The sequence below is a fragment of the Melanerpes formicivorus genome, unplaced genomic scaffold (assembly GCF_026170545.1).
Source record: "Melanerpes formicivorus ecotype bairdi unplaced genomic scaffold, bMelFor1.0.p_v2 SCAF_5, whole genome shotgun sequence".
Lineage (NCBI taxonomy): Eukaryota > Metazoa > Chordata > Aves > Piciformes > Picidae > Melanerpes > Melanerpes formicivorus.
In genome coordinates this window covers 36,645,629-36,668,743 of record NW_027142357.1, presented here as the reverse complement: position 1 = coordinate 36,668,743, position 23,115 = coordinate 36,645,629, and the positions used below count along the sequence as shown (strand labels likewise).

The 23,115-nt window shown below is 41.0% G+C and overlaps 1 protein-coding gene across 12 annotated transcripts in view; it reads right to left on the bottom strand.

Annotated features, from left to right (window-relative positions):
- BAZ2B (bromodomain adjacent to zinc finger domain 2B) overlaps nucleotides 1-23,115 on the bottom strand; it is a 135,611-nt gene that overhangs the window by 5,324 nt on the left and 107,172 nt on the right. For 6 of the 12 annotated variants that reach the window (XM_068139156.1, XM_068139155.1, XM_068139158.1 and 3 more), the window contains 11 exons: nucleotides 21,946-22,020; nucleotides 16,718-16,961; nucleotides 11,389-11,451; nucleotides 10,084-10,228; nucleotides 6,447-7,111; nucleotides 5,555-5,831; nucleotides 5,219-5,374; nucleotides 4,607-4,767; nucleotides 3,418-3,728; nucleotides 2,893-3,028; nucleotides 330-476 (listed from right to left, as the gene is read on the bottom strand). In XM_068139156.1, the coding sequence (XP_067995257.1) occupies nucleotides 330-476; nucleotides 2,893-3,028; nucleotides 3,418-3,728; nucleotides 4,607-4,767; nucleotides 5,219-5,374; nucleotides 5,555-5,831; nucleotides 6,447-7,111; nucleotides 10,084-10,228; nucleotides 11,389-11,451; nucleotides 16,718-16,961; nucleotides 21,946-22,020 (2,380 nt within the window). The remainder of the gene's footprint in view (nucleotides 1-329; nucleotides 477-2,892; nucleotides 3,029-3,417; nucleotides 3,729-4,606; nucleotides 4,768-5,218; nucleotides 5,375-5,554; nucleotides 5,832-6,446; nucleotides 7,112-10,083; nucleotides 10,229-11,388; nucleotides 11,452-16,717; nucleotides 16,962-21,945; nucleotides 22,021-23,115) is intronic. The other 6 variants (XM_068139164.1, XM_068139166.1, XM_068139165.1 and 3 more) reach the window with 3 other exon arrangements.

Sequence of the window (23,115 nt, the reverse complement as noted above, 5' to 3'; positions counted from 1 at the left end):
GGGAAGTTTAGGTTGGACATGAGGAACAATTTCTTCCCCAGAAGAGTTGTCCATGCCTGGCTCAGGCTTCCCAGGGCATTGGTGGAGTCCCCATCCCTGGAGGGGTTTCAAAGCTGTGTAGATGTGGTGCTATGGGGTATGGTTCAGTGGTAACTTGGCAGTGCTGTGTTGATGGTTGGACTTGATGGTCTTAATGGTCTTCTCCAACTGAAGCAATTCTATGATTCCATGATTTGATGGCAGCCAAACAAAGAGCATACAGACCACTACTGTCACTGAAAGAAGCATGCGGTCACTCTAAGTCACTTCACCTCTGTGGCTATTGTTACCTTTGCTATACAAGCAGGACAAAACCAGTCACCATCTGGTATGGTCGTGATCTTGGGTCTGTGGCAGTAGGTATGGCAGCCTTTATCGCAGCCATCACAAAGGAGCAGCAATTCCTCATTGTCTCCCTTTCGGCAAATCTGGCAGTACTGTAACATGAAAAATGGCTTTAATTCCATTTGTTACACTGGAAACATGGGAGTGGTACCTAAGTTACCCTCCAAACACATGAATTCACTCTCAAAATTATTCTGCTTTTGTTTTTCCACAATCAGTCTACTAACAATCACATTGTTAAGTCACATTGTATATGCAGGATGTGAGGAACTAATCTAAAGGCTACCTTTGGGAAGACATCTGAACAGCAGCTGACTGTAAGACATTTGTGTCCTACAGCACACAAAACTGGGGATACTTTTATACATTGCATTAACATCCATGAGAAGTAAAGGTATCTTAGGCTCACCAAAATCACTTAGACCACACATACTGCCTCAGAAATCTTCTCTTCATCTATGCCAAATTCAGTAAGGCAAAACATACATCTGGACTTTGTGGGTGACATGGACAGTGGCATTGAGTGCACCCTCAGCAAGTTTGCTGATGACACCAAGCTGTGTGGTGCAGCAGACACGCTGGAGGGAAGGGAGGCCATCCAGAGGGACCTTGACAGGCTGGACAGATGGGCACAAGCCAACCTCATGAAGTTTAATAAGAGCAAGTGCAGGGTCCTGCATCTGGGTCGAGGCAATCCCAGGCACAAATCCAGGCTGGGCAGGGACTGGCTGGAAAGCAGCCCTGAGGAGAGAGACTTGGGGGTGCTGGTGGACAAAAAGCTTGACATGAGCTCCAAGTGTGCACTTGCAGCCCGCAAAGCCAATCAGATCCTGGGCTGCATCAGGAGAAGTGTGGCTAGCAGGTCGAGGGAGGTGATCCTCCCCCTCTACTCAGCTCTGCTGAGACCCCACCTGGAGTACTGTGTCCAGTTCTGGAGCCCCTATTACAAGAGGGATATGGAGGTGCTGGAAGGTGTCCAGAGAAGGGCCAGGAGGATGAGCAGAGGGCTGGAGCACCTCTCCTGTGAGGACAGACTGAAGGAGTTGGGGCTGTTCAGTCTGGAGAAGAGAAGGCTCCCAGGTGACCTCATTGTGGCCTTCCAGTATCTGAGGAGCCTACAGGAAGGCTGGGGAAGGACTTCTCAGGATCTCAGGTAGCGATAGGACTAGGGGGAATGGAATGAAGCTGGAGGTGGGGAGATTCAGGCTGGAGGTGAGGAGGAAGTTCTTCCCCATGAGAGTGGTGAAACCCTGGAATGGGTTGTCCAGGGAGGTGGTCGAGGCCCCGTCCCTGGAGGTGTTTAAGCCCAGGCTGAATGAGGCTCTGTCCAGCCTGATCTGGTGTGGGGTGTCCCTGCCCATGGCAGGGGGGTTGGAACTAGATGATCCTTGTGGTCTCTTCCAACCCTGAATGATACTATGATACTATGACATTGCTTCCAGGAGCTTAAAGGTCTCCACATTTTCACCAAATACTTATGCTTACTATGCAGTTAAATACACAGAACATTCCAATCAAATTGAAAAGGTCCTTTTTTCTTTTCTTAATAATAATAAATGTTGACCCTTGAAACATTCAAAATGCTTTTTCAGTTGCTCCTTCTGAGCTCACAGATTTTTTTGCTCTAAAGATACTGCTTTAAACTTATAGCTATATAAGCTCAAACATACAGCCTTACACTATAGTTTTACTTAAATTACTTTTTAATTGTCCAAATGTAATGAGAATCTATATAGGACTGGCAGAAATGGGGAAAAAAAAAGAAGTCAGGGAAAAGACCATTAATAGAAGCATCACTTTCTGGCACCCATTACATAGCACTGGCTATATACTTCATCACTGCTGCTGCAGTAATAGTTTTGTTTTCATAACTTTGAGGTTCCAAAGTCCACACAAATGTTGACACATGCATTCTGGAAGCCTTCTTTGTATTCACAGTTTACACAGATCTACTGGTCAAGTGAACAAGGAGACAGGGATTTCAGCCTATTTGCTCCCACACCTGCCCAGTTTGTACCTTCAGCTGTGAGAAGTGTGCTTGCAAAGAAGCCACACATTTGGAGCATCCCAACTTTCTGACAAATGAAGTTCTTAGCTGGGATACATGATGAAGAAGCTCCATAAGGCTTATGCCACAGATGAGATCAGAACTATCCCATCAGACAAGAGTATCTTCCATCAGATGGAGACAGAAATTACTCTTTTTTTACTGAAATGCTAACAACAAAGAGTAATTGCTATGTCTTTAAAAAACAACACAGTTACAGGGGCTTTTTATCTTTGAAAGTTCAGGATGCTTAATTTGGCAAGCAAGGGACAATCTTCTCCACCGGGCTTAGATCTATGTGTGGATAATGTACAGATTAATTGCAAGAAGTTTTACCTGCTGTAGAAAGAAATGCATTATTGACCATGGTATCTTAAAATGCATCAGGTGGGAAAACAGGAGACAGTAAAAACAGTTTAGTTATAGGTGTTTTCAAAAAGAAATTAATTAAAACCACTTACAACTTTCATAATAGATTTTTCCCATGCTATTGATTTCTGCAGCTGCTGAATGCAGAGAGCAACCTGTGCAGCGCTGCGTGCTTCTGACAATGCCCTTCTCCACACCCTTAGCCCTGGAGCAAGATCCTCTTCAGTTCTGCATTGAAACACAAAGGAATTAAGTAGGTCGCATCCGTGTTTGCTTCCGTTTACACGTGGAACAATCATCGTCACATTGAAAGCCAAGCAATGACAAAACGTACACAGCCAATAAGTATAAGGCTTAAAGCAACTAAATTTCATGTAGTGCACAGACTGTGGCTACGTGCCTCAAAGCTTAGTCACAACCAGTTAAATGTAAGATAACTTTGCAAGATTATCAACAAACGGAACAAAAAAAATATCTGTACAAAGCACCATGCAGAATAACATGATCCGTGTGGATCACAGACATACAAGAAAGTACAAAGATAACAGGCAATAAGAAAATAGGCTCCAATTAGCAAAGAAGCACAATAATTTTTCAAGTTAATCTCAATAACCTACCCGTCACCATCACCACTAATGGATGGTGCAGGAGCAGGGACAGTAACTGTGCCCACATTATCCAGTTTGATCTGAATGGTGGTACTTAAGGGGCTCTTCAGATACCTTCGCTCTATGTTCCGCTCCAAGTCAGCGAGCCTGGTGACAGCTATATCTAGAGGGTTGTCACTCTTCCGCTCTAGAGAGCTGGCACTGCCTTCTCCGCCTCCAGCACAATCGCCATCGTGCTTCTTGTGCAATCTAGTAAGTGACTTATGTTCACGATATACCAAGTCGTCTCTCTCTGAAGCAGGTTCAGGACACAGCCAACCCTATGTTAATAGAAAGGTTTGTGCATTTATTGCTTGCTGTTAACCGCCTGTGCACACAGAGGAACTGCTCTATGGAATCAATCTAAGCAACTGAAGCGCTGCTCCCGGTAGGTCTTGGTTACTTGTAATCCATCTGTAGAGACAGTTTCCAAAATATCCAGAGAACTAAAATAATTAATCAAAAAATACAAGCATTACCAGACTTTCTGAAGGGACCTTTCTGCAACAGTCTGCATTATGATCTCCTTTTGCAGTGTGCTGTTCTAATGGTCAAAACATCAGAAAAGGACTGTCTGTCCAACAGGTTCAGGAGACAGTATCAATTTGTCACACAGAAACGGCATTGCCCCAGAACAGACTAGATGCCAAATCCTACATCTGTGCTACAGCCAAGCACATGCAAGCTGATATCCTTACCCCCACCCTGGAAAAACTCCAAGCTGTAACGATGACCAGTAAATTCTTAACTCTTTCAGACTCACAACACTCAAGCAAAGGCTTTTCTGAAAGCATGAACAGCGACCATTACCCACACTCGACAGAACTGCGGCCAGCAAACCCCATTGTAACCAAGCAAGTTACAAGCAATAAAATCATTGCGTTCACAGAAGGTTAGGAAATGTGCAGGGAGCTGCACACCGTACAAGAACAGCCTCCAGAAACTGCCCTTCTGAGAATCTTCAGCTGAAGATTTAACAGCAACAAAATCTTTCAAAGACAAATAATATCCATGACACTGCTGCAGTGGACTTGTTTTATTTGCAGACAATTAGAGCTGGAATAAGAAAGCACTTACCAACAACAAAAGGGCTGCTACTATCTACTTCAAATTCTTACCAATTATTGCAAAGAGACATTTTACTAAAAGTTGGTTTTACCTTCACTTGTAAACTAGCTGATGCAACTCTCCTCTCTAGATCTTCCACCTGCTGAAGAATAGCAAGATCCATCTCCATTGCTTGTTCTTCTACTGACCAGTTCTCCACAACATCTCGAGTTACCTGGTTATCTTCATTTTCATTGATATCAATAATTGCAACTGTATTTGAGAATCACATTTTTATTATTTCAATTAGTATTGCAACTTCTGAGTAAATTCAGACTGATTTACCTGTCACTCCAGGCCAAAGCTGAGGAACTGTTGTAAAAGCATACTACTCTTAGGGTACCCAGTATGGAGAACAAATTCTGTAGGTTGTCAAATTTGCAATTTTAAGGTAAGAAGGGGAAGGAGAGGCTGAGCTTAAGCTGAAAGAGCTTGAAAAGGTTACCAACACTTAAACCACTACAGCAACACACATTAAACAGGATTTCTCCAACCCTGCAGCTTTCCAGAACAAGGGTGGTGAAAGGCAACTACAGACAAGGAGACCTTTACTTTTTTTTCTCCAGCCACTACTCTAACACTGTATCTACAGACATCTCAAAGAGCTTGATGCCAGTCACCTCTTATGCCCCAACACCACATTTAACAATTATCAGTTACATACCATCCTTGTTTTTGATGCAGGCCAGATTGATATAATCCATGTGTTTCTGTAGTTGCTTTTGTAAGGCCTTTTCTCTTATTCCCCTGAGATGCAGCACTTTAAGCAAAGATTTTAGGTCCTCTGGATCCGTAATTCTCCACCACCCATACTGCATTTCTAAATCAAGACAAGCACATAAATACTTGGCAAGGCATTTTTCAGGCATTACACACAATCAGCTAGAGAAGTCACCTAGCTAAATTAAAAAGGAAGATTATTTTTAAAAAGTTAATATTGCAGCAGCACTGTAGGAATTCTCCTTCAGATTGTTCCCTCTTCCTGCTGCACCATACTTACCTTCTGGTATAGGTTTTGGGTTAGGATAATCTGCTGGCTTGGCTACTTCAACAGCTGTAGAAGGGGCAGAAGCAGTTTTATCAGTCTGTAGTGCTGGTGATTCACTCTTACTTGCAGGAGCACTTGATGCCAAGAATGAGTTACCATTCACTTCTGATAATCCCAGCCCGGATCCAAGTGCAGGTAAAGGTGATGAAAATGGAACATTTGAAGTAAGAACTCCTGTAGGCCATCCACAAAACTGAAGTCCCATTATAGGTAATCCAGACTTCATCTGCTACAGAGAATAAATTGTTAACACAATTATAACTACCACTATGTATTATTACAAAGAAAGATGAATCATGATTAGGATGCTATTTGTCAAACAATAACCAAACATGAACAAAGCCTTTACTTAGGTCTTTCATTAGTTTAAGAAAAACAAGCGTTAACACCGACATGTTGCACTCCTTATTGGGGCCCCCAAAACAGCAGCTTTTAAAAGCTTTAAGCTTTTTTAATACCTTTAATTCCTGCTAAAGGAAGGGGGGGTGATCTGTCAAATTTCTGAAAGCCAGTTTGTTTACTGTCTTTTCATTGAATACCAGTGGTCAGCCTCTTAAAAACCAAATGAAATTACTCACATACCTACACATACAAAATATCGTATGTTGGCTTACCTAATTTTATCTTAATCCTTTTGGGTTTTGTTTGGTCAAAAAAAAAAACAACCTTCTAGCATTATAAAACATCTGTAACATGGAATTAATTATTAGCACGTAAGAGCAGGAAAAATAATTAAAGAGATGGGAACAGAATGATAGCACTTCTCTGAAACAATTTCTCTGAACACAAATTCTGCCCAAATGAGCACAGCAAATTCAGACTGCTCAAAAGTTCCTGCATTTACCTGCAGTGGTGACAATGCAAAAGGACTTAATCCCATGGGACTCTGTGCAGAGGTTGAGCTCAGAAGAGGTGATGGAACAGGTGAAGGTGACTTTGATGGTGGATGGGACTGAGGAGTAAGTGAAGCTGTAGTAGCTGGTGTATCTATGTGGGTAACAGACGTGTCATCACAGGGTGTTCTCGGTAGAAGGCTGAACCACTGCCTGCTCTTCTCAGTAAGAGTCTTCAACAATTGATCATTTGGAATTAGAGGAGAACTGTAAAACTTTCCTGTCCCACTTGCATTAGGGCTGAAAAGATTACTGGAATCAGGCTTCTCAAGGGTGCTTTGTGATCCAGAGGGCTGAAGGCTACAGAGGGAGGTCTTTGAGTTACTTGGGTAGGATAACGTGCAGCCATTTGCTGCACTGCCATTAGGCTTTGGGGACATAACATCTGACTCAGGCGGCATTTTTGCTACCTCCAACAGTTTGCTCAGTTTTGAAAATGACCCAGGCTTTTGTAAGAACAAATTAGTGTTGTCCTTTTCTTTCAAATCATCTTTTTGTTCACAGTGAGTTGTATTTAAACAGTGTAATTTTTCTTCAGTCTCAAATTCTTCTTCTTTGATATGCATGCTTTCCACCTTTTTTGACTTCTCTTTTTCTTTTGCAATTTCTTCCAGGCCTAAAAATGCACAAGAAAATTAGACGGCATGTAACAGATCAACTAATTCAGACCAGTTCTATCATCATACTTCAATAAAAAAAAACTGCTTCATTTTTGGCTCAACACATGTTAGATCACAATTTTTTATCCTTTTCATTAATAAAAGAAATCACTTCTCACTTTGCAGAAGAGAACAAGCTTCAAAACACACAGTGACTTAAACCCAGCTGAGCACCTGGAGGGGTAAATAACCTCAACATAGATATAGTATTCTCCCTTTAAGATGTATGTGTGAAGCAGTTTGACAGTACAAAGTCTTTGAAAGGGACAGGTTCCTTGCAGCTTTCTTTTAACAAGGCTCTCCATACAAAAACTCCTTTATTTTTATCAAGAGGGAGCAGTTCATAGCCTTAAAATTATTTTTGCAAAAGAGCCTTTCATTCAACTCACAGCCAACTACAAAAAGGAGGACCAAAATTCCTGTTGTCAAATCAAACATTCATCAAATATTGAGACATTATAATATTAAATATTTGACCTCTTTGAATAAAAATCAGCAACAACTTCAACTGTGAAACAATGTCAATGTTCTGGAAAGTTTAAAACTCTTTCAAGAGCCACCCCACATGACAGCTGGGACTCTACACCCAGTTAAGTAGTCAGATGCAAATCAGACAGCGTAGCATCTAAGCAATTTTAAGTACAAGTACAGGCTGATTGCAAAAACCAATTACTTCAAATACAAGAGGTGCAAAAATTATATCTCTTATGAAAAGGGAAAACATTTTTCTGTCTTCTTTGGTCTCCTAGTCTTTTTAAACTGGTTAGGCCACACCTTGAGTTCTCTGTCCAGTTCTGGACCCCTCAGTTTAGGAAAGATGTTGACTTGCTGGAAGGTGTCCGGAGAAGGGCAAAAAAGCTGGGGAGGGGTTTGGAACACAAGCCCTATGAGGAGACGCTGGGGGAGCTGGGGTTGCTTAGCCTGGAGGAGGCTCAGAGGAGACCTTATTGCTGTCTTCAACTACCTGAAGGGTGGTCGTAGCCAGGCAGGGGTTGGTCTCTTCTCCCAGGCAACCAGTACCAGAACAAGGGGACACAGTCTCAAGCTGTGCCAGGGGAGGTTAGGCTGGATGTTAGGAAGAAATTCTTCATAGAGAGAGTGATTGCCCATTGGAATGGGCTGCCCGGGGAGGTGTTGGAGTTGCCATCACTGAAGGCGTTTAGGAGAACACTTGATGGGGTGCTTAGTGCCATGGTTTAGTTGATTAGATGGTGTTGGATGATAGGTTGGTCTCAATGATCTCAAAGGTCTCTTCCAACCTGGTCTATTCCATTCCATTCCCTTCCCTTCCATTCCATTCTATTCTCCTTACACTGATGTGTCAAGACCAAAAGTCTTGCCAAATGTTAAATGGGATGAAAGAGTCTCAGGTGGTAGAACACATTCCAACTTCTTATATTATTTTCACCTGATACTGTAATTGTACATAAACAAAAGGTCCTGCTTTGCTTATGGCTTACAGCCACAAGTCTACTTGTTCTGGAAAATCATCATTTCTACAGAAGTAGTTAATTAAAGAAAAGAATAGCCAATCAGATTAAAACTTCAAAACGTGTCTACAGTTATGGTCTATGTACACAATTTCAGTATCAGCAGATGGAACAGAACCACTACACTGAGAAGTATTTTCTTAAATGGACAGATAATGTGTCATATTTCAAAACAGGAGTGGATAAACTGTAGAATTTATTGAAGCAGCAAACTAAGAGCTGAAGGGAAGGAGGAGTAGTGGAGAATTTGAGAATGCTATTCAGGGAGACTGAGATTTCATTAAGAAATGCTGGTTTGCCCTGCAGGTCTTGGGTTCAAACTGTTGTGGTTTTGCTTTTTTGTTTATTTTCCTTCATGCACAATTTCCAGTGCATTTAGGGATTACATCTGGTTGAAGTATAATAAATACAGAGAACAAAAGGAATGCCAGCAGTGCAGTTCCCAACACACAGCATAAACTAATGCAGAACAGGAGACACAGTCAAGTTATTTTTTATGCTACCCACTTTAGAAAACCAACTTGGAAACCAAGACTAGATTTAGTAGCCCTGCAGTTTATTTTTGAGGGCCAAAACAGGGCTCAGATTTCATACCATGCTATGATGTTCCACTTACTTTAAATAAGTAACTCTAGAATGATGTCATTCTCATCAGATCATTAAATTCTGATGTGTTTCTCAGGGTTTTTTTTTGTTATTCAGGGTGGTGTGGGTGGAATTTTAAGAGTAGGAAGGTTTTGCTTCATCTGGATAAGGAGGATTTTTTTTTTTGTGAACAACATAAAGGCTTATGTCCAAGAATTCTATTATCTACCAAAAAGATCTGATAAACAGATTTCCTGCATCTATCTAATTTAAAGTGCATGGAAAAATTCAATCACAATTTGTATCTGTCACAACCACAAAATCACATTTTAATTTTGGCAAAAATAGCTTCAGCGTTTGCTGGATTGGATGAAAGTAATGTTTGTACTTTTGCAGGCCTGTATCAAATCTTCCAGCACAGACTAGTCTGTGTATTGGCACAAAATATACCAACTGAAGATAAAATGCATTTTTCTGCATTCTATGGTCAGCCTGGTTTTCGTATGCAGAGTTTACTACCATACAGAAATGTGAAATAGTCCAGAAGGAGACCAAAAAGAAAATAATAATCCTATCTAGGTAAATATGAAAGAGCTTAATGCACAGAATTTTAACAACTGAAAACTTCCAAACCAGGAATCCTCATTTTACAAGGTATTAACTGATACTTCATAATCACAAAGAAAGGGTCAGAGAAAACCATTTCAACATAGGTTTACTGACAGCAGCCTGTTTAGTCTCTGTTTGAAGGTGAAGCCTAAAGGCCTTGCTGCACAAAATCAAAGCCTGCAAAGGTGGGCAGTGTGTCCTGGCACAGCATGCCTTAGCATGACATTATTCTTTAAACTACTTACCTTCTCCGCTTTCCATGCCTTCTACAAAAATACCACCACACTGGGGCAGAATCCAGTATCGGCGCCTGTAGCGATCTTGGCCAAACATCATGGAACGCAAACAGTGTGAGGCTTCAAACAACTTCTTTCTGTACTGGCTTTGTTGCTGGTTTAGAAAAGGGCAAGCATTACAATTCAATAGGGGGAAAAAAATAAAAAAAACTAACTGAAAACATTTCCTGACTGCCAGACTGAACAGAAGTTCCAGGCTCACACGAGGAGGATCTCAGAGATTTTGTGTGTGTGTGTTATGTGATACTCTACTCACAACTGCTGTCTTGATTTTACTTACAGAGCAAATGGTAAAAAAAGGAATCCCATCATTTACTGGTTCAGCTTAAGTTTATCAGTCTTCCCTTAAAGCACATTTTGTGATGGTAGGTCCTGTCTGTAACACTGACTCACAGAGAACAATATGGATCAAAGATTTCATAGCAGAAGAACAGCTGAAGTCCTATCAATTCTACAGGAACAGCAAATGGTAAACTGAGCCCTGAAGACAGCTGATACTGCAGTTCCTGATGGGAAACTAATGAGATGTTTTAACTGGTTCATAAAAGAACGAGAACAATAATGTCTGCAAATAAATTCTGTATTAAAACACAAACAGTCCTCTGAGGAGAGCCAGCAAGGATCTGAGTTTATTCAATTCTTGCTAAATTGAGCCTGCTGGAAGCTAGGTATAATGCAGGACTGCTAATTTACTCCAATCTGGACCATGACAGAAACCAAAGTCTTAAATGGCCAATTTTCTAATATGAGGAATAAAACCATGAACCATGAGTACCCCTATTGACAGGATTCTATCTTGTTTACGTTTCTCTTCCTGTTTCTTCTCTCAAAGCCTGAAGCTAAGACAGCTCTGTCTGGAACAGGGCTGCAGAAACTAGCCAGCTGTAGGAGGGAGTGAGAACTGCAATCCTTTGTGTAATGGAAAAGCCCATGCTTCTCATTTTCCAAGATCGGCAAATGGAGATGTATCAGTTAGATCTGGATAAAAATGATCTCACTTTTTATTTGGAGACGTGCAAATACATTATCAACAGCTTTCCAACCGTCTTTCGAGTCATGTGCACTTAATGCTGCTAGACTAAACTCACAACTTGGGTGTCACAAACAGCATCACCATTTCTGTTTTCATCAAACAAAAGCTGACCCTTATTTCAATTTATATTAATTTGAAGCACTGAAAATGTTGATTAATATTCTAACTTATTACGTCCAGTGATCAAATCTGTAGTGTAACAAAGACAAATGACCTCTCACCTTTGTCAGCTTTTCAATCTGCTTCTCTAGCTCTTCAACAGTTGCTGTCTGGTCCCCGTCATCCTAAAAATCACCAAACATACTGTCATGCCCAATTTATTTCAGGGTCTCACAAACAGTACAAGTAAAAACATGTAACAGAAAATCAGAGGCAAATTTTAAAGGTAAAAAACAAGTTCAAATTTTGTGCTTGTTCGATATATTTGACTAGAAACCATGTAACTGCAAAAAGGTGTGTCTTGAATCTTTCCAAACCATCCTGAATAGAATCATAGCATCAACAAGGTTGGAAAAGACCTCAGAGATCATCAAGTCGAATGTGTCAACCAAAACCTCATGACTACTAGACCATGACACGAAGTGCCACGTCCAATCCTATCTTGAACACCTCTGGGGATGGTGACTCCACCACCTCCCTGGGCAGCACATTCCAATGCATACAAAGGGGAAGGCTCATGACTAAATGTTCACTCAGGACATTCTTCACTGGAAAATATAATTTGTTTTGTGCACAAACACTCAAGAAGATAGCCTAGACTAGACTAGACTAGAATAAACCAGGTTGGAAGAGACCTTCAAGATCATTGTGTCCAACCTATCATCCAACACCACCCAACCAACTAAACCTGCAAACAAGCAAACAAGCACCCTGTCAAGTCTCCTCCTGAACACCTCCAGTGATGGTGACTCCACCACCTCCTCGGGCAGCCCATTCCAATGGGCAATCACTCTCTCTGTGTAAAACTTCCTCCTAACCTCCAGCCTAAACCTCCCCTGGCACAGCCTGAGACTGTGTCCTCTTGTTCTGGTGCTGGTTGCCTGGGAGAAGAGCCCAACCACTGCCTGTCTACAACCTCCCTTCAGGTAGTTGTAGAGAGCAACAAGGTGACTCCACCACCTCCTCGGGCAGCCCATTCCAATGGGCAATCACTCTTTCTGTGTAAAAGAGAATAGACAGAATTCAATCTTTGTTTCTAAAAACCTTTTTTTTGATATTTGACCAAATTCCCCACCATGGGGGTGCCAAGTCATTGGAGCAGTTTGCCCAGATAAGTTGCGAAGGGTCCACCACTGAACATTTTCAAGTCATGGTTGGGTGGGGCCTTGAGCAACCTGAGGTGTCCCTGCCCATGGCAGGGGGTTGGAACTAGATGATCTTTAAGGTCCCTTCCAACCCAAACCATTCAGTGACCCCCAGATTCAAATTAATATGCAATCTGTCAAACCTTATCTGTCAGTCTTTGGTGAGGGTGCATTTGCATTTTATATTAATGTCCACAAGGACCTGTAGAGCCACTGTACACTACAAGTTTGCTCTACAAGTTCCAGTATTAATCTACTGATTTTTTAAGAGGTTGGCTATGGTTCCTTTCTTCTTGACACAGTTTAAAAATGAGAGTAATTTTCATAAAGAGAGTTACAATTTAGTTCAAGAAAGTCTTCGGGGATAAGTTTCCAAGAGAATACAACCACAATCCTAGGAGAAGTCAATCACCTCCACTGCAAGATACTGACTGGTCTTGTACTTCTTTGCTCTGTAAAAGTGTACCAGAACGGAGCCTTCTGAAACAGCACATCTAGCAAGAATGCAATGGAGCTTCTGTTACATCAGAAAGTTCATCTTTCTACAAGACTTACAGGGCTTTTCTCTCTGAAATGCCTCATGCACGATGTACTCAAGGGGAAAAGATGTAAGGTTTAGATGTGAGATTAGATACCTAAATGCTACTTATTTTTAATTCTGAAGGATGAATTTGTAAGGACCCTGCCCTATGCCTCTAAAACCAAACACATTATAGCACTTGAAATAAATAGAGAATAATAATATAAAGAGCTGCTCCAACCCTGGAAACTACTTGGGTTTCTAAAGAGTGTTTGCAAAGATTTGAGTTGACATGTTGTTATCCAAGCACTGTTCAAGTGGCCATATCCACAGCACCCACAAAAGCTATCTTTGAATTTCAATAACCTTACAAAAAAAATAGGTCCTGTTTCTTGCAAACACTGCATTAAGATGTGGCAATTTGGTATTGCTTGTCTCTTTAATCAGGCGTTAATCCAGCAGAGAATTCTAGAGTTCTGCATTGAATCTTGTAGGCTGAGGTTACTTCTATTAAAAAACCCCAACCAACCAACAAAATCTTTTGGCTGTTGCAGATCATAGAACCATGGAATTGTTAGGGTTGGAAGAGACCTGAAGGATCATCCAGTTCCAACCCCACTGTCAAGGGCAGGGACACCTCACACTGCATCAGCAGGTTGCTCACAGCCACATCCAGCCTGGCCTTCAAAACCTCCAGAGATGAGGCTTCCACCACCTCCCTGTGCAACCTGCGCCAGTGTCTCACTACCCTCATGGGGAAGAACTTCTTTCTAACATTCAATCCCAATCTACCCATTTCTAGTTTTGTTTCATTCCCCCTAGTCCTATCACTACCTGATAGCCTGAGAAGTCCCTCCCCAGCTTTCCTGGACCCCCTTCAGATACTGGAAGGCCACAATAAGGTCTCCTCAGAGCCTTCTCTTCTCCAGACTGAACAGGCACAACTCCCTCAGTCTGTCCTCATAGCAGAGGTGTTCCAGCCCTCTAATTGTCTTTGTGGCTCTTCTCTGGACACATTCCAGCACCTCCAGAACCTTCCTGTAATAGGGGCTCCAAAACTGGATGCAATACTCCAGGTGGGGTCTCACCAGAGCAGAGTAGAGGAGGGAATCACCTCACTCGACCTGCTTCTCTTGAGGTGGCCCAATAGCTGGTTGGCTTTCTGGGCTGCAAGTGCACACTGGTAGCTCCTGTTGAGCTTCTCATCCACCAGCACCCCCAAGTCCTTTTCTCCAGGGCTGCTCTCAAGCCAGTCACTGCCCAGCCTATATCAGTGCTTGGGATTGCCCTGACCCAGATGCAGGACCTTGCATTTGGTCTTGTTGAACCTCATGATGTTCAACATTTCAGAGTTAAAAATGTTTCCATGATCCTTTTGAATCTTATCTGATGCTGGCTAGTAAAATTTTGTCATCTTGTGATCAGATACAGTCAGGCAGTGACTACTGTGGCAGGGATAGGTTCATCTGTGTTTGACCAAATGTAGCCGAACCAGCTGATAGATAGTTGCTAGGCTACTCACCTGAATATCATAATTAAGTAATCATCTCAAATGGTTAAATCAAAAAAATTGGTTTAGTGGCTTAAATTTGTGAGGCTGGATTTTTATATTTGCAGGGATAGTAATAACTTCATTGCTTGCATCTATATTGTGAATTTGTGGTTGTTAATTGTCCAAGATGTTCTAAAAAAAACAAGGAAAGCAGAGATGTTGCAGCCTCTATTCTCAGGGCAGCTGCTGAGCACATGCAGAGTGCATGACTCCTTAGCTGACCAATTCCTTAGCACGCTGTGTAGAGCAAAACAATAACATTCCACATGTGCCAAGAACAACATCCTCACATTGGCACCCTGTCATAGAAAGCAACCTCCTTGACATGCTGGCACCTCTTACTGAGAAAAGATTTTGGCTTATGTATGTGGTTGGGTTTTACTGGCTAAGGGATTGATAACAGCCAATTAGAACTATTTACAACAGGAGCACTTAATTTGGGACCTGAAGAAGTCAAGTGGTAAACACTTGGTGTAGTCCTCCTATGATTAAGGAGTTAACCAGGATATCAGCAACAGTACCACACAGTGGTATTCAGAAATTGGTATTACTAAACCTGATTCAGGATGGCCCAAGGCTGTTGCTACCAACCACCACCTTGATGGGACTAATGCTTGATGTTGACTCTATTTGTACAGCCGCAATCGATTATCGTTTTGCTACTTGTGGTGGGTTTAGGCTATGCCTTTAAAATTTACTTACAGATTTTGAGCAGAAAAGTAGAAAAACATAAATAAATCACTACTGAGTGTAAAAAGGAAAACTAAAGATTATTCTAAACAAATTCATTGGAGAAATATCTGCTATAAGACTGACTGTACCATAACAATCTTTCTCTTTTCAACCCACCACACCAATACACAGCCGCGGATGTGAGGAGTTAAGATGGGATGCATTGCATGAGCCTTAGAGATCATTCATTCTCGATATGTGAACAGACACCTTGGAAGAGTTAACACATCAGCTGAAGACAGATAATAGTTGGAACCCTTTTGGTTCTTTACAGTGGGGTTGGCTGTGGCTTCAAAAACTTCTCTTAAGCCTTCATCTCGTTGGCTTGATCTGTTTATGTTTTATCCATTTTTCACCTAGTATCTTTGCCTGTCTACAAAATGTAACTACTAAAGCAATTCAATCTTTCAGCATTAGGGTTGTACACTATTGGCCATTGTCTCCTTCTGGTCATGCAGTGCAGTGTGGTAGGAATGGGTTCATCTGTGTTTGACCAGATGCAGCTGAACCAGCCAATAGATAGTCGCTAGGGAACTAAGTCTCAAAAACAGTGGGGTGTTATGTAACACATTGCACAACAGGGAGGAGCTTTGTTCTCCTCGCCCCAGCCTCCTGAAATGTCCCAGCTCGATGCCACCAGCTGCTGACTCTATGTAAACTGGAAATCTCTGGTGGAGGGGGGAGTGGCTGCACCAATCCTCCATTGTGCTGTGGGGACACCCACTAGGATGGGGTGCTGGTCACCTCCAACATTTTGAGATCTCCGGAGCTGTGAGTGACGTGTCTGGCCCTCTGTTTGTTCCCTGCTTTTGGTTTGTGCCATGCTTTGTTTGATGACTTGCTACAATTTTACATAACTTTGCCTTTCAATAAAAGAATGCTGGGCCTGGATGGCACCCATGATGTGTGCTCATGTCTGAACCCACTAAAACAACTGCCCTAGAAAGGGTATGGAAAAAATATGCAAGAAACCTTCACAATAGATAATGTGAAATACAACTTAATGAAAAAATAAAGATGTGTAAACTCATAAATTAACTTCATTCTCCTCCAGCAGAAAACTACAGTGAGACTCTACCAAAGCTGCAGTTCTCTGGATCTGCTATGATCTGTCAGAATTCCAGAGAATTTAACAGTAATTCAGCACAAGCAAGCATCAAAATCAAAAGAAACAGCCATCTAAACCAAACCAACACATCTAAACCAAACAAACCCTCCACACCAAATTAAGCCACCAACCAATAACATCATAGGTATGAAAAAACAAACAAACCAAAACCCTCCAGAAAATAAACATTCCAAAAATTTAAGATTATTGGAGGTACATTCTTGTTCCTTCCTTCTCACTGTGAGATTTTGAGGAAGCAGTGCCGTATTACAGAGAAACAGAAAGGGAAACAGCTTCTAATGCATTCAATTTCTCTATACTTAGAATATCCCACCTCATCCTCACAAATTTCTGCCTTCTTTCCTTTTTTATCTTCTTTGTCGTCTTCATCCTCATCATCCTCATCTGCCTGATCATCACTGTCATCATCATCATCATCATCATAATCACTGTCCCCCCCCTTCCGTCTGCGTTTGCGGCCTGCTGTAGGCGTTTCCAAAGAGTGCTGCTCCTCTCCTCCATCACCACCTCCTGTGGCATCTCTCTTGCCAGTTTTCTTGGCGTGAATGATTCTAAGCCTTGAAACACAGGACAAGGGGTGAATTTATGGAGTATGTCTGTACCATAAGCATGCCTTTCTTCCTAGGTGACTGGAAGCAAATCATACATTTTAGATTCAAATTAACAATTCTGGTCTAATACAACACTGTATTTTCTCAAGTGTTTGTTGCTGTTAGTCAACAAGAAAAAAAATAAATCAGGTTACAAAATCCCTTACACGCCTCTTAAGTCAGCTCTGAATAGGATTTCTGTTTCTCCCAGGTGAGTTTTAAAGTGTAACTGTTTAGAAGGCATTAAATAAGAAAGACTTTGAACAATCAGCAAAGACAATTAGAGGAAAGAACCATTTCTAGTTATCTTTTGGTGTATGCACTTAAAAATATGACCATAAAATACCTGTGGCTGAGGGGAAAGGCAAAAATCCTCAGCTGGAAGTATGAAATTATTTACATTTGCATGGCAACAGCATGAGCAGCTTAAAGTTTTGTTTTCTGGCTTGGTTTTTTTTTACCTTCTCAGATCTTATGCATTTTAACTTTCTTTTATATTGTTTTAGTCCTTTGGCTGATCTTTTTATTCTAGGATGCAGTTTCTTTTTTGAGAAATCTTAGGCACCTAAACTACCAGGAGATTACTCAAACTCTCATTTTTCCTTTTATGAAAGAAAAGGGAAACTTACATACCAGTAATTCTGGTTGTAGTAGACCTTCTTCTTCTATAAAAACCCTATAAGACAAGATTCCACACAGCAAAAATTATAGTTCCACCTATCAGGGAGCTAGCAGGCAAACATGCTGAATCACAGGAGGTATCAATAGCCAGCCCTATCCAGTCACTTATAATGCAGACCAAAAATACAATTGACTTAGAAGAGGTTCATAAACACGTGTAGGAAAGACAAAGATTTTTGTAAGAGATGGTTGGAAGAAGGTAGGATGGGAAAAGTAGAGTGGTAACGACAAACCAATTACCAGTATGTAATTTTTCCTTGTCGTCCTTATCTCTCTTCCCATCCTACAAAACAATATTCCATACAGCAAGTGGCTACGAGTATGGCGAGTGCTGGAGAAGTGCTGGCTTCAAGCACACTGACAAACAGCCTTCTGAAATGCTGCTGAACAAAGCCAGTACTCAACAGCACCAACTCAAATGAAGCTGTTACTGCTCAACTGGTAGCAGCTCTTGGTTTCTTTTCTCGTTAAGAAGATCAATAGCAAGAAATCACCAAGGGGCCTTCTGTTTGCTTGGAAACAGGTGGGCTTTGGGTTTTTTTGTGGGTGGTGTTTTTGGGTTGTTGCTGTTTGGGTTTTTTTTAATGCAGTGGTTAATCCACCAGAGAATTTAGAAAGTTTTACACTTATTTTTCCAGCACAAATGTACTTTTAGCTATTTTAGCAAATTAAAAGAACTTTTAATTTAAACAGGAATAGTAATTTCTCATGCCTCCCAGCGAATTTGGAAGGAAGTAACAGTTTCGGGTCTGGTTCAACAGTCTCGCTGAGTGTCAATATTACTCAGGCTTTTTTAGGACAAAAAAAAATATTATCTTTTTAAAAGGACAACTTCAAACCATCAAGTCGTCTTCATTTTGACTGGAAATTCCTGCCTATGCACAGGAATCAACTATCAACCAAGGCTGCTAGTCAACATCTGGATTGACTGCTGCGTGACTGGACAATTTTAGTGACCAATTAGACTATGATAATCTTGAAGATGAGTCAACAATAAAGCTGGCAGCTGGAAGTTCAAGGACCAGCAAATGCTTCTTTCACATAGCTAGAACTCCTCAGAAGAACCAAAGGAGGCTATTTTTGCAGAAAGCACAAGTAGAGATAAAACACTTTCAAGCACTAAAGGAAGCCTGTGTGATGATGCAAGTTGTAAGGATGGAAATGAATCAAGGATGCTCTTTTAAAAGCACCGTAAGCGTAAGAAGGCAGTGGTCTGGAGCCAAAGTAGAGGCAGACATCAAACAGTTTAACTTCAAAAATGTTCAGGTATTTCAAGAGGTATCATCATTTTCCTGTTGCTACCTGGACATACAGCCCACTGAGAGAAGAAAACTTTCACTGAGGAATCAGTTTCACCTTTCTCACTTTCAGGTATATACCAAAATGACATCTGCAACTGTCAAGAGAATTATGATGCCTATTGGCCTATAGAGAGTGGATGGCTCACCAGATAATTAAATGTGTGAGTTAAGCCTGCTCTAATCTGTAACATTTGATAGATCACATAAGGAAAATTCACCTTTTGACTTCATTTTCATGCCTCCACAATTTTTGCACTGAGAAGAGATCTTCTCAATGCTTATCAATGTCTAAAGAACAGATGGCAAGAGGATAGGGACAGATTCTTTTCAGTGGTACCCAACAACAGGACAAGGGGAAAACTGAAACCCAGGAGGTTTCATCTCAAGATGAGGACAAACTTCTTTGTTGTGAGGGTGCCAGAGCCCTCAGACAGGCTGTCCAGAGAAGTCGTGGAGTCTCCTCCTCTGGAGAGATTCCAGACCCACCTGGACACTGTGGATCCTGGGCAGCCTGCTGTTGGTGGCCCTGCTTTAGCAAGGAAGGTTGGACTGGGAGATCTCCAGAGGTCCCTTCCAACTCCCACCATGCTAAGATTTGGTGTAGAAGCAAGGCAAAGAAACTCTCAACACTCTACTTTTAATGCATGTTTAACATGCTTCAGCCTGGATCTCAAAAAATGAAAGCTTCCCAAATCAGCATTATCACCTCCTGCCCAAACTCAGGGTGTAATTTCTCCCCTCATGTAACACTGCTCTTGATAGGCCATCATCAATTACAGCTGAGAGGGCCTCACTGGGAATAAATTAATTTACAAGGAGTATGCCTTACCATCGTGTAAAAAAAGAACATTGTTGCAGAAAAAAAACTTGCTCAGCAGTATTTATAGTGTTGTAAAGAAACAGTTACTACCTAATTCTTCAAGTAGCTGCATTTCATTTTTATTCTCTTTTAGCTTTGGCCTCCTTCCCCCAGCACCCATTTGAGAAGCCAAAACAAAGGAGAATGTAAGCATGGGAAAAAAATTGCTTAGTGAAAATATCTGATACAGGTGGAGTCTATTCCCACCTAGATATGCTTCAAGCCAGACTGGACATGGTGGGTATGAAGATTTACTACAACAAACGCTGGCAAACCAGGCTGAGATGAAACAAATCCACCATTCCTCAGTATCCCTTATTCTTCCACTATACACTTCCCAGGCACGATGGGTTGGTGTTGAGGGTGTGTGCATATGAAAAGAGTACACATCCACTGATCACTTGATGAGCACTCAAGAAACCAGATGCTCTGCCAAACTGATTGGGCCTGGGATGCTTGAAAACTAGACTGACCTTTGAAATGGATGAGGAAGATAACAGGTGTAAGAGTGAAGTCTGGAAGCAGAAAATAGAACTCAGAAAAAGACCAAACAGAAGCCTGAAATGGACAGAAGCCCCAGAACAGCTGTAGAATTTATGAAAAACACCAACTGATTTAATGAAGAAGAAAACGTCATTTTAAATTCATCAAAGAAGGCTCTTACAACAGGCTTCTTGATTTGCATCAGAAAAACAGTGGGAAATCCAAGGATTTTGAACCAAAGATGAAATTAATCATATCCAGTGAATTCAAAGAAGTGGAAGAATATTTCTGAGCACTCCCACAATACTTATGCTCAAAAACAGGGACAGCACTACTGGAACTCAAAACTCACGTGAAAAGAAGAAATAGAGGAAAGACTGCAGAAAGAAAGAAGAGCTTGACACTTCAGGGTATTATGCCAACTATGTGAAAGAGAAGAAAAGGGAGAACACGAGGAAAAGGGAGGATCCTACATCTACAAGTACTTACAGTTTGATGGAGGGAGAGGAAGACTAAGCAATTACTAAGGAGAGATGGACAGGTAACAGTTCCATTACATTAGTGGACAGCTAGCTACATCAGAACTTCAGAAACACATTTGAAACTGTATTCTAGAGAGAGGGTACAGATGAAGACAAGGAAAGGTATTTGGATTGTCTGAAAAGATAAAATATGTTAACCCTGTGCAGACTGAAATCTGCAGTATTAGTAAAGAAGTTCTTTTTATTGGCCCAATTTTTTCCTCTACCCCCCTCTTGTCCTTCTTCTTTCCTTCTTTCCTTCTTCCTTCTGAGTTACATTAAAGGGAAAAAAGGGAGACATAAGATTAGAAACACAAGTACCTAAAGCAAAGACCAAGAAAGGGTTCACCATTCCTAAAAAGAGGTAAAGATGACTAAGTTAAAAAAAGAAAGTCAAGTTTGGCTATGTATTTTTACCCCCTGTGATTCATAACTTTTATGCCTTCTAGCTTCCTGATAGTTGGAGCCGTTATGCTTGCTGTATGGAATTTTGTCTTGTAGGATGGGAGAACAGTGGATATGAAACTGACAACCCCTAAAAAGTTCCGGGTTTTCCTTAAATAAAAATGCCCCAAAACCCCTCAAAGTTCACATTCTACAAATGATCCCTAACTACAGGGAACAATGCAACACTGACAGATGGGAAACACTAAGATAACACAACACAAAATTTGATTGGCAATTGCTGCATGAAAACTATGTCATCTTAGCATGCCTTTCAGAATGAACATTGGTAATTATGGTAGGTCCAAATCAACCTTGATAATAATGTCAGCAGCAATTTGACAGCTCCTCTAATATTCCAAATTTGTTGGTTTTTTTTTTACATCTTCTCCCAAAGAATACAAAATGAACTTGACTTTGCTTCAATCCTGAGGGACACTCCCTCTGAATCTCATGCATCTTTCATAGCTTGTAAAAAGACCAGTTCTGCATTATTCTAAATCCACATCCATCCTAATTAAGCAGTTCATTTAGTAGCTTCTTGGTAAACCTGTAACTGCATCAGCTAATTCTGTCCTTAGAACCAATGGCCTACATGGCAGCACATCTGAGCAAATGCAAGAAAGCAATACGTTGTAATATTTAAGGAAACAAAAACTTACTTCCGAAGTTTGCCTTCAACCATCCATTTATCTCTCCTTAAGTTTGACATATAATCAATGTTTTTATCAATTTCACTGTCAAAGACAAAATAAGCCATTAACTGTGAACTTTCTTTTCCTGAGAACATATTTATGTACAGAGACTTTGTCTTAGAGAATTATCTTGGGGTAAATGTTTAACAAAAAAGGTAATTTTAAAGCTAGGAAAGTCCAATTCTGAACAGCTGTGGCTATGTCATGCAATCTTATTTACAGTGTCATATCAGCCTTCTTTCTGTAAGAAACATCTAATTCAAAGAATTCCACAATTCTTTCCACAGCTCTAATTCAGTGTTCAGTCTCCAGATGTATGGGACACAATGCCCTGCACTGAAAACAAAGTTATCGCTGGTACATCCATGGTCTTCTAACTAGGATCCAGGTGATCTCCAAACTATGGTCACTTTTCACTACAGGACTTGAAGAACCAAAACACTACAATAATGGTCTGCAAGCCCACACCTGAGACTACCATAGTAGTTTTCAGCCTTGGAAGATAAGGAGCATCTCTTTCATTCTTGCCTTACATAATATTGATTTTGTTTTGCACTACTGTATACCAAAAGCAGGAGAATTCAGCAAGAAACCAAACAGCTCTCAGGTGATTAAAGAGTTTACCACAGTAATAAAGTGCATGTGCTGTAAACTCAGTAAATTAATTGCACATTGTTGGTTTTTCAGAAGTTGTTGAATGCATTTTTAATTTATCTCTTTAATTATGGAATGCTATATATTTCTGACCACAAATGAAGCATACATCTGCTTCAATTACCACCATGCTAAATCAGGCTTGCTGTGGCAACGCCAGATTGCTCACACTGCTCGTCGCTGGCATTGCCACAGCTTGCCACCTCAACTTTCGACACTAGGTACAAGTGTTTGGGCAAAAGATGCCTATAAAGAGGAAAAAAGGGAGACAGGAGTACTGCAGATGCCTTCCACAACTCTTGTTTCCTCAAGCACCTAGCAAATTTCTTTGTAATCAGCCTTATCATTTACCCCACAACAGCTGTAGGAATTTTGGTGCAAGCTTTGAAAACGGACTTAAGGGACCAAACATAGAAAAGTTCTACTCTTTTATCAGCTGTACATATAGCTAAGAAGCAGTAAGACAGCAAATTTCAGCTTTCA